Genomic DNA, 11,598 nt, shown 5'->3' with positions numbered 1-11,598 from the left:
TGGAGGTTTGGTCTCGAAAGATGAAACGGCCTGACAGCGCATTCAGAGCACGCAAAGTTATGACAGTGACCGTCGTTTCATTTGACGAGGCGACACGACGCCTTGGGCAATGATGGCCTGCACGACGTGCTTGAGGCATTAAAAGCGCGGAATGCGCCGACTGGCCTGCGCATTTAATGCCCCAGTTGTCAATCACTTCAGAAAGGAATGCAAAGGGTCCATCCCTTGGAATCCATTCGGCCCCTACCCATGCCGAGGCCAAAGAATCCAGGGATGTGGGGGCAATGTTTGTGCCTGATAAACCACGGCCATGAGCTGGCCAAAGGAGCCCTTTCTCTCGGCCCTGGCATTTGTTCGCAGAAGCTGAAACGCAGCGTTTCGCCAGGGTACTTCGCCTTCCCAAAGATAAAAGAAGAAATGCTAAGGCATTATCATCTCGGCCTCAAGTGCAGGCCGAGGCCGAGGCCGAACAAAATTGCGGCCAAGGCATTAAAGGCAAATCATCACGTGACAGCAGGGTCCCAAGCTTCATTTAATGAAGTAGTGCCTGTTTAATGCAGCGAACCCATTGGCCACAAAGGGGCATTTAATGCATGAGGGAAGGTGGGAAGTGACTGAAGTCAGGATTTGGTGATTGAGATCAGAGTGATTAGACGTGGACATTCTCACAAGGATTCTGACAGCCTGAGATGTTGGTTCACTAGCTATCCAGGCCATAAATGCGTCTCCACGGCCAGAGGTTCAGAACCCACGATCGAGAGCGGCGGCCGAGATTCACCGGGATTTCTGGGGTCACACCACCATACTTCACGATCCCAAATGTCGATTGGACTGCCCACTTGCGCTAATCAGACTCCACTATGCGTAAATTCAGCCTCGATTACTCATCCAAGGACTCTTCCTATAAATACAAGACTCGAGCTACATTCAAAGGGTTCAACACCAAAACAAAGCCTCCCACGGAGCAACTTATTTTTTCCTGTAATGCACTTTCAATATCTTTACTTGCTTTTCTAGGAGTAGCGTTAGATTGTAAGGAAAATCCATTCATCAATATATCATACGACCCTTGATTTTCAAGGCGCCAGAGCACCATCCTTATTGTTCGTTCACTCACCCCATATATCATACGACCGTCGCTCCCTGAGCAGCGCGCCGGAGCACCGCCCAAAACCCGCCACCAACACCATCACTCAACGGCCTTGTAGTTCAGGCCGTGAACCTAACAGCCGAGACCAGTTCCTCTCTCGGCTACAATCATTTGACTAGGAAGACAGATCAAACAGGCGCACCATTCATCCATCCAACACTCATCGAAACATCAACGCACGGTAGACCGTGCTGGCACGCCCGCGCACAACCGCACCGCACCCAAAAGCAGGAAACCCCGTATTAACGCACATCCCCTCGGCCCGAAACTCCAGGCCGTGAGATTTGCGCGGCAGACAGGTTTAAATTGACCATTTAAAATAGTCTGATGGTTAAATTGGCTGAAAAAATAATTCATGGTGGACATTTCGACAAGCGTTATAGTTCAAGGGGGTTTTTAGCTGTTTATCCAAAATATAATCTTATCTTTCCACCACTATTATTCCTAAAATACCTTTTTAAAATACAAACATTTTGATACATATCTTTTCACTTAACCCTAACATAACAGTGTTAGATTTTAATTTCATTAAAAAATAATAAAAACCCAATAATTAAAGAAAATCAAAACACCCGTAACTAGGGTTGGGCATCTGAAGCTGAAGTATCGATACCAAACATGATTCGAGCCGTACCGTACTAGTTTAGTGCTTTTTCATTTAGTTTTTTACTGCATCCGGTATGATACCGTACCGTGTCAACTTTATATGACACGGGAGCGGTACCGGATATGTGATACCGTTTAATCCCGTACTGTACCGAACAATTCTTAATTCTAATTTGTATAATTTTATTCACTCTCTCTCTCTCTCAGCCCATTTGATGCCCAGTCTGTCTCACTCTCCATCTCACTCTCTCAATCCCTAAGCCAAACCCTTCTCATCCCAGCCTCTCTCACTTTCTCTCACTCTCTCTGTCTCACTCTCTCAATCCCCAAGCCAAACCCTTCTCATCCCAGCCTCTCGATCTCTCTCTGCCTCACTCTTTCAATCTCTCTCAATCTCCAAACCCCAATCGACACATGGTTAAAGTAAGCAGAGGCGTCTGAGATTGCTTCGTTTTTTGAAAGGATTGTGAGGGAGAGAGACTTGTCTCTATTCATGTCCTTCATCTTGGGCCTGGCAAGCGCCGGCCCGAGAACAAGCACGGAAACCCAGATCAAGAAAACCCTGAAAAGCCGACCCCACATGAAAGACTCACTCATCTTCATCAACCCTTTTGGCTCAAACTATGATGGTGGTTGAAGGTGATTCTCTGCAAGAGTTGGGTATGATGAAGGATGGCCAGCCACCGGCCTCGAAGGCCTCAATTGATGCCATGTCCTATGTAAAGATTGTTGAAGGTGATGGTGGGTCTGAGTGTGTGATCTGCTCAAGGTATGGTCCGGTATGGTACCGTTTCATACCGAAATTGATCAGCTCCGTTATGGTCCAGTATGGTACCATTTCAAGCCCTTCATTTCCTCAATATTTAAAATTGTATGCGACACCTAACATTAACATCAACCATGCATTGGAAACGACGGAGGATTGATTTATGTTCCAAGGGCCAGAAAAAAAATACAAAAATAAACCTTTTATTTTATATTAATTATTTTTATTGGGTTAATTAGTTTGAAAATCTTGTACATGTGAACCAATTATTGTGTGGTATGACCCTCTAGCATGCTTTGGTGGTCCACTAATTCTTTGCTTTAATACAAAGCTGTCTTGAAGCTGATAATTCAGCCTTTTTTTTTTTTTTTTTTTTTTGCTTATTATCACAAAACGTCCATAAGGTTTACGAAACTATCAGATTGCATCCTTAATGTTTTTTTGTGTCACTCGTGGTCCTCAAGGTTAGTATGTGCGATCACAAATGGTCTCTGCGGTTAAATTCTGTCAAAAACTTCGTTAATTTGTTGACGTGACATATATATATATATCACAAAACATCCCTCAGGTTCACACACCTATCACAAATGGTCCCTACGAAATTTTTTCATTTTTTCATTTAAAATTCATAAAATTTTGGTTTTCTTTTTAAAATAATTTATAAATGAAAATACCATTTATAGAAGGATTTTAATCTTGAGGACCATTTATGAACTCTAAATCTTTAGTTTTTTCATTTTTAAATTTTATTAAATTTAAATTATTTTTAAAAAAAACTCTATTAGTTTGTAGATGTGGCATATATATGGAGCCCAAATCTACAATAATATAGTGTCACATGTATTTAAAATTCATAAAATTTTAAAAAGAAAACCGAAATTTTATGAAATTTAAATTAAAAAATTAAAAAATTTCGCAAGGACCATTTGTGATAGGTACATGAACCTCAGGGGTGTTTTATGATATATATATATATATATATATGCCACATCAACAAACTAACGGAGTTTTTGACGAAACCTAACAGTAAGGACCATTTGTGATCACACATACTAACCTTAAGGACCACAAAAAAATATTAATGATGCAATATGATAGTTTCGTAAACCTTAGGAAGGTTTTGTCATAATAAGCCTTTTCTTTTTTACGAAAATAATACAACTTGTTTAGACAGCAAAAGACTGAAAAAAGAAAAAGACGAATGAGTTTTTTTTTTCCACTTATTTTATGTTCTTTAATTGTATTGTTTGAAAGTTTACATGCTTTTGTTTCCGTTGATGAATGGGCTCAAGACAACTTCACTATGTACACTACCATCCTCCATTCTTATCCAAGATTTAATAGAGAAAGGCTGCTGGGTGATTTCCACAATTCTAGCCCCTCTATCCCAGTTTCCATAGCCACCATAACCAGTATGCCTTGCAAAGCATAGCCACAGTTTTTCATAAGGGCAGCACCAGTCCAATCCATGGTTATGTCCCACAAACACTGCCTGCCACAACCCCAAGGAAAAAAATGTAAATCACAATAATCAAATCCATAGCTTCATATGAAGCTTCATAAACTTATTACAGCTTCAGAAAACCCAACAACTCATTAACATTTTTAATCATGTAAGTATAGTGTTAATGTAAAGATCAAGTTAAAATCATCTGACTGTCCTATAGTTTCACCATTCTATAAGTTTTGTGTAGCTGGTGACGGATTCAGATAGGGTACTTCAAGGTGGGAGAAGAAGAAAAACCACTAAGATTAGCATATAAACCAAATCCAACCGGCGAGATAAAACAAGATGTAGAAAGAACCAAAACTTGAGACCAAAAGTAAACAAACAGTTTGGAGATGACAGAGTCGACAACTCTTCAGTTGATGAGAAAAAAAAATATAGTAAAGAAGGGCGCAAGATTATAACATTTACAGGAATTCCAGTCCAAGCATGTAAGAAGATTGCGAGTTTCATTCTTTCCCCATGGACTGTTGTCAATTACATGGATCAAGAATGAGAAATTTTGTCAAGAATTTAGAATAGATTAGAACATTAACTTTAAGAAGTATCAATATGCGGTTTTTTTATTTCTTTTGGCACAAACAAATGGTACAATGATACTTGCATTGACAGATTTTATACAAGAAAGCAGAAGGCGATTATCATTTACCTATCATACAGTGAGAGAGACAAATCAACAGAGTCTCTAGAACAAACGAATGTCAATTTTTGATAGCATGCAAAAAGCAATATTTAAAGTACACAATAGTGCTTTAACAAACACATTGGCCAAAAAGTAGTAAAATGGTTCGACCAACTGCCTATGTCCACAGTCCACTACCAGCCACACAGCTGGCTTATCTGAATCCTAATTCACTAAATAATGGGTTTTATGAGTTAACCTAGAGATGCTTACAATCTGAAACTAAATTTAGTTTTGTTCACGCTGGATCAACAAAAAACTTCAACAAAACACAACTCAAATCTGGGTTTTATTAACTCTAGGATTAACAAGAACTTTAACAAACTAGAGCTTGAAAAAGAAAACCAAAACCCTAAACATCAACACCCTCAGGCACAGGTGGCTAGCCACTGGTTTTCACAACCAGGGCACACTCAGTCAGCGTGACTTGGATATCCATATCAAGTTTCGCAATATCTAAAGTGAGTGATTTAGGTGTTTTCTTTGTGCCTAACAATGCACAAATGGGGCATGGAATTACCTCGAATAGCTGAGAGAAGGTTCGGTTTTTTTGGGTCTTTTCTTTTCCAACTATGCCTCCATTTGAGTCCAAAGTGACCCTGGAGTACAAGATAAAACCTAAAAAACAAAATTAGTAAATCCTATACTCAGCCTAATGCCTCCTAGAGTTGACGATTGCATCCTTTGGCTGAAGCAAGTCTGCATATGAGTTGATCTTTACATCTCTTGGTTTCTTGAGGTCTTCATGTCTTCAAAATGAAAACACTTCATGATTGGTTACATCCACAAAAATTCACCATTGTTGAAGATTTTCATGAAAGCTTTTCCAAATTTCCAAAGCAGTATTCTAACTCAGAGCAGGTGTAGTAGGATGTTAAAGTTGGTCAGAGGATGTGTGTGCCTGTGCTTTATACACGTGTTTGTTTATCATTACCGGAACACTGTACCCCTTTTAAATTTTACTGGATGTGTCCTACTCAGGAGCATGTATATAGGGTAAGCATGCTCATCTTTGACCACACCTATGCAGGGTAAATTTTTATGGGAGGGAAAAACATTTGACCTCACCTTGGCAGAAACCCTTTCAACCAAAAGTTTCATGATACCCGTTTCAGCTTCTTGGGTTGCTACCTTCTCTTTGTTAATCGAACCCACACAAGGCTTGTGTATGCCGAACAATGGAGCAACTTTCTTATAAGCACGACTTGGTATATGCCAAAAGATTATCTCTGGGACCCTGTCAAATAAGGCATTCTTTGATTGACAAAAAATACAAGAGTAAGAATAAAAAGAAGATTCATTACTTTAAATCAATTTTGTCTTATTTTGAGAATGAAAGTAAATCTCGGAAATTCATGTAAATATCTTTCAGCACACATGCACACAAGATAATAAAGTCCAAATTTTCTGGAAGCGCCCGCGAGAAAATCAGATACTAAGTTAACACTAGTTAATAAGGTGACAGAAAGACAATATCAGGTCATTCTTCCATAATTTTGTACCTTGAATCAGGGTTAATCTCTAAAGCTTTCTTCCGGAACCATTCTGCTTGGGTGCTGGATATAACTTCTGGGTAGGAACCACCACCAGAGTCTAGGAAGTACAAAAATGCCACAGGTGACTTGGGATTTTCTGATGAAAAAACTTGGAGGGCATAGTTGGATACACTAGGCCAAAGTTCTTTAGGGCCAAATTGAGAATATGATAGGGCATTAAGTTCAATTTCATTTTTCATAAGCTCCAGACGTTGTGTGCCTTTGAAGCTACAATCTTCTACCCCTACAAAACAGATGGGCTTGTCAGAGAGCAACTAGTATCCAAATCAGATGGCCTTACCAATTATTCTCCTAAAAACTATCAAGTACCTAAATCATTTGGAAGAAGAGAATCATACGTTATCACATCATTGACAAATATTTTACATTGATCCAACTCAATGTTTCAAAACCGAAAAAAAACAATATATATATATATGATTATGATTGAGGGCAATTCAATTCAATAGGATTGAATTAACTGAACAGAATTTGATACTCCTAAAGTAACAGATCAGAACCTGTCAAGAGTCCTGCTTTTCAATTCATCAAACACAGATTTGAATGCCTACATTCAAATTTTAGAACATTAAACTTGCAGTGTAGAACAAAAAAGGATGCAATCATAATCAATGGTAATGCTCATTGACGAAAGAATTTATTTGCGTGATTTGTTTTCATATTATTATGTTTACATTCCACATATTATAGTAGGCCAGCATGAAAGAGGTTATCAATGCTAAAAGTCGAGCAACTCATGACTAGTCATAAATACTAAGCAAAAGGAAAAGCAAAGTTTATCAAATTCATGGACGCCAAATAGATCAAACTTCCAATTCACCTGAGCACGATGAATTGGCTACAGGGCAATGAATTTTAGGAATTCCAGGGGCTGAAAACCACTCTATTGGCCACTCAAATGCTGCATCATCATGGTTTCCAAACACACTGGCCCAAGGAATACCCTTGGCTCTTGTTGGAGAAACTGCCTGATCCCAGTACAAGCTTGCATTTCTAATTGCTATATTGTTGGCTGTGATCACATCTCCAAGATAGATAACAAAATCTGTCATATACTTTCAACTCATCAGAATTTATAACAATAAAGTGGAATACTAATACCTAGTAAATAAAAAATAAAAAAAATAAAAAGTTCAATACTTTTGTTTTCATCTTCCCTTGAAACAGGCAAGTATACAGGCTAGACTAAATAAGAATTTCGATCTCTTATTAGCTTCAAAACAACCAGAAATGTGAAAAACTAACATATATTTGTGTATGGATATCATTTTAAACTCTTCCCCCTTTCTATGTGTAAAGGAAGCATAAAATTAGAAAAAAAAAACCAAAGACACCAAGCTCTTATATTCATCGCAACAATTGATGGCAGTTGTGGTCATAACATTGTATATAACATCAAATTCAACTCTACAAAGATGTCTAAGACCAACAGTAACAGCCAGCCTTTTGCAAATTGACTAACCTCAACTTAACCTAATGATTTTTTTATTAAATGGTATGGAGGAAGCCCAAAAATCTTATTAACAAAATGCATTAATTTAATATGATAGCTAGTGAGAGAAGTCAAATATCAGTCTTTTGGGTTTCTTCCAAAGCCATCAAACGTGGTTACTAGAACTTTCAATGGTTGAAACTTCTGCGGAAGCAACTAAATGTGGTCAAAAGTTCGGGTTCTATTTTAATTATAAAAAAAGGGAACAACCTTTGATAAACTCACCTGGGTTTTCATCATCGAGTACAGAGCACATGACCCTGGTAGAGTTCACGTCCTGGAGTGGGCCCCAATCGGTGGACTCCGCCTCTCCAAAATGCAGGTCAGCAAACAGAGCGATCTTGAAGGGTGCACCCGGCCGTAGCTGATGGTAATCTTTGGTTGGTTGAGCGACGGTGGAGATGAGCAGAGAGTATAGATACGGAGATATCAAGAGCAACAACAAGAGCCTTCCCATCATCACCAGGCAGAGGAGGGACAGTCCACAGTTGCGTTGGTGTTAACGACGGCATTGCTTGTGCCAAAGGAAATGTCGGAATATTCCCCGACTTTGTACTTGCAGATGTGGACAATTCTTTGTTTTTCCTTTTCTTTTAAGCAAATATTAATACCAAATTTAAAAAAATTATCACCAAATGTACTTGAGATCCTTGAAATGAAACTATCAGTTTTCGTTTCCTTGTTAAGGTTTCTTTTTGTCAAACATTGTCTTCTAGATTAACATCCGTAGTTCAAGTTCATCCCCGTACCGTGAAATTCTGTCCGAATGTATGTTAGATTTCTCCCTCTTCTTATTTCTTTATCCACATTATAATCCCACCCACCATATAAATTTGAAAAAACACAATTTTATCTTTCCACCACCATTATTCCTAAAATACCCTTTTAAAATACAAATATTTTGACACATCTCTTTTCACTTAATCCTAACATAACAGTTTTAGTTTTTAATTTCATTAAAAAATAATAAAAACCAATAATTGAAGAAAATCAAAACACCCATAACAGCCACCAAAAACTCTCAGGTATTTCAAGGGCAGGGCCATGCGCCCTGAGTATACGCAATATCTTGCTGCCGATAATACTCTTCACCTGAGCAATCCCATGAGAATCACGTAGAATAACACCAATTTGAGACGGTGTTAGATCCTTCTTGACAAACTTGCATATGTTCTCCTCAACATCCTGAGTAGAGATCTTCAGCAGCTCGGGGGGGTCCTCTTGTATGGAAGAGCCGAAGCCGATATATCCTTATCTTTGTTGTGCATATGCCCCATGGCGACTGGTCGTCGGTGTGCCGTTTCTGGTCACTCTAGTTTGCCTCTCACTGTTACCCGCGAGGAAGCTGTTGGGTCTTTTGAATTTCTTCAATTATTAGTTTTTATTATTTTTTAAAATTATGTCCTTAGAAGTTATTTTACAAAAGGATAAATTTGTCTTTACAATTTTGAAGATAAGGTGAGTTGAGAAATAGGATAGTGGGTGGAAATAGCAGCACTTTTAGTGCTAGTAATCTTCTCCTTAACTTTCTCTTTTGTACATTCTACCGTCCCCTCTTAACATGTGTCACTTTCTTTACACTTCAAATAATATCATTAATGCATCACACAAGCTCACTTTTGTTTTCCAAATTTATCCTTATTAAATATATTGACTTTATTTTTACAAGGGTAATCTTTTTAAAACTTTCTTACCGCCTTGTTAAAAAATCAAATTTTAAAAAAAGGTTAGTTTAGAGGAAAAAATGTCACATTTTCTTACCACCTATTTACTCTGAACGTTAGGTTTTTTTTTTAATGAAAAAAAATGTCTTTTTTTTTTTCTAGGGAAAACAGACATTGCTAATAAACTAGTTTTTTATATATATATATATAACAACTAGTTTTTCAAAACAAATTTTTTTTAATTAACTATTGTAAAATTACTGTGAATCTGTTGTTGCAAATAAAATATTTGATCACTTTCTATTTTAAAAATATATTTTTATTTTTCAATGGATATTGGCATTATTGATATTTATCTTTTACTATTATGCTTTTTTTTTTTTTGCTTATATTAACATTTAAATACCTAAAAATAATAGCTACAACATTTCTTTTTGTCAAATGACTATAAATTTGTTATCATGGAAGTGACATCATTTTTGTTGTGGAAAAAAAAAATCTCTTAGAAAAATAAATAAACTTTAAATAAATAAATACGGCAATTTTTCTTATTTAATTTTTTTTAATAAGGTTGAAACAAAGTTGTAAAAAAAATTTAATGTATTTAATAAGGATAAGACTTGGAAAACAAAAATTAGCTTGTGGGATGCATTAATGACATTGTTTTAAGTGTAAATAAAGTGACACATGTCATAAAGAAAATAGAGAAGGTTATTTAATACACGTGGAATGTCACTTGAGAAATCTAACAAACATTTGGATAGAACTTCACGGTATGGATGAACTTTAACTACAGGTGTTAATCTAGAAGACAATCTTTGACATTAATGACCATTTTTTAATAAGGTGGTAACAAAGTTGCAAAAAAAAAAAAAAAAAATCAATACATTTAATAAGGATAAGACTTGGAAAAAAAAAATTAGCTTGTGAGATGCATTAATGACATTGTGTTAAGTGTAAGGAAACTGACACATGTCGTGAAGAAATGAAAGAAGGTCCAAATGAGAAGAAAAGTGACACATATTTTTTTTTTAATGAAAAACACATTTTTAATTGAAAAATCAATAAAATGATTTACACGAAGATAGGTAGCCCACATGTTGTCATAGTAGATGGTGGGCAGCATAGGGGAAGAGATACCAAGCTCGTGAAGAAGAGCGGACACCCAAGAAAGTTCAACAACCGAAGATATGGAATATAGTGCAAAGTGTTTTTGAGGTAGCGCAACAGGTGTTTGATAGCACCTCAATGCAGTTGGGATGGGCAAGGCATGAACTTCTATAGTTTATTTGAGAATGATATATCTGGTCATGTTAGCACCTAACATGTTGGTTCGGTCAAGGAGGTCCCGATGTACTTATGTTGTGACAAAAACATGCATGATTTGGTATAAACAACCTCAACACCGAGAAAGTAGTGAAGGGACCCAAATCTTTGATGGAGAACTTACTGGACATTGCTTGAATGAACTTGGCAATCAAGGAAGAGCTATTACATACAACAATAAGATCATCCACATACACATAAAAAAAAAACTATATTGTAATGTTAGTGGCATTGTAAATAAATAATAAAAGGTATCATACTTAGAGTGCTTAAACCCTTATGAGAGAATGAACGTTTTAAATTCTTTATATACCAAGCACAGGGTGCTTGTTTGAGACCATAAATGGCCTTAAGAAGACGACAAACATGGGAGGGTTTTGCATCATCAATGAATATAGATGGTTCCAGCAAAAATACTTCCTAAGTCAGGGTGTTTAAAGAGGGTGACGAGATTGTCAAGTGGAGGGGTTCAAAAATAACAAGAGAAAGACCACAAGCATACCAAGTGTTGAGAAGAGACTAAGGGAATGGGAAATTGAGAGATAGGGAAATATGTGTTTGACAAATTGAACAAGGTGGGAGGGAAATATTTTGGAGGTGGAACGATAAAGGTCGTGATAGGCACATAGTGATGTGGAATAACCTAGAAAAATACATGGGCGAGAGCGAGGTTTGAGTTTATAGATAGAATAAGGACGTAAGCATGGGTAGTATAGGCAACCAAAGGTACAGAGCTTAGTGTAATTCAGTGATTGGTGAAACAAGGATTCAAATGGAGAAGTATATTGGAGAATAGGTGGGAGGAAAAGATTAACGAGATAACATGCAGTTTGAAAGGCAACAATCTAG

At 37.1% G+C, this 11,598-nt stretch overlaps 1 protein-coding gene across 2 annotated transcripts; it reads right to left on the bottom strand.

The window, feature by feature from the left end:
• Positions 1-3,627: 3,627 nt before the first annotated feature.
• On the bottom strand, positions 3,628-8,459 carry LOC110770239 (putative inactive purple acid phosphatase 16). 2 transcript variants are annotated; one of them, XM_021974329.2, is made up of 5 exons: positions 7,985-8,439; positions 7,088-7,312; positions 6,214-6,490; positions 5,780-5,948; positions 3,629-4,014 (listed from the first exon to the last, which is right to left on the bottom strand). In XM_021974329.2, the coding sequence occupies exons 1-5, from the start codon at positions 8,217-8,219 to the stop codon at positions 3,778-3,780; spliced, it is 1,143 nt and encodes a 380-aa protein (XP_021830021.2). In that variant the 5' UTR covers positions 8,220-8,439; the 3' UTR covers positions 3,629-3,777. The 2 variants fall into 2 exon arrangements, with proteins under 2 accessions (XP_088112016.1, XP_021830021.2); XM_088255890.1 differs by lacking the exon at positions 5,780-5,948 and having other exon boundaries at positions 3,628-4,014; positions 7,985-8,459.
• Positions 8,460-11,598: the final 3,139 nt, after the last annotated feature.

Source organism: Prunus avium, chromosome 7, assembly GCF_965620075.1.
Source record: "Prunus avium chromosome 7, drPruAviu1.hap1.1, whole genome shotgun sequence".
NCBI lineage: Eukaryota > Viridiplantae > Streptophyta > Magnoliopsida > Rosales > Rosaceae > Prunus > Prunus avium.
The sequence above is the reverse complement of the archived record's forward strand: the minus strand, read 5'-3'. Positions and strand labels throughout refer to the sequence as shown.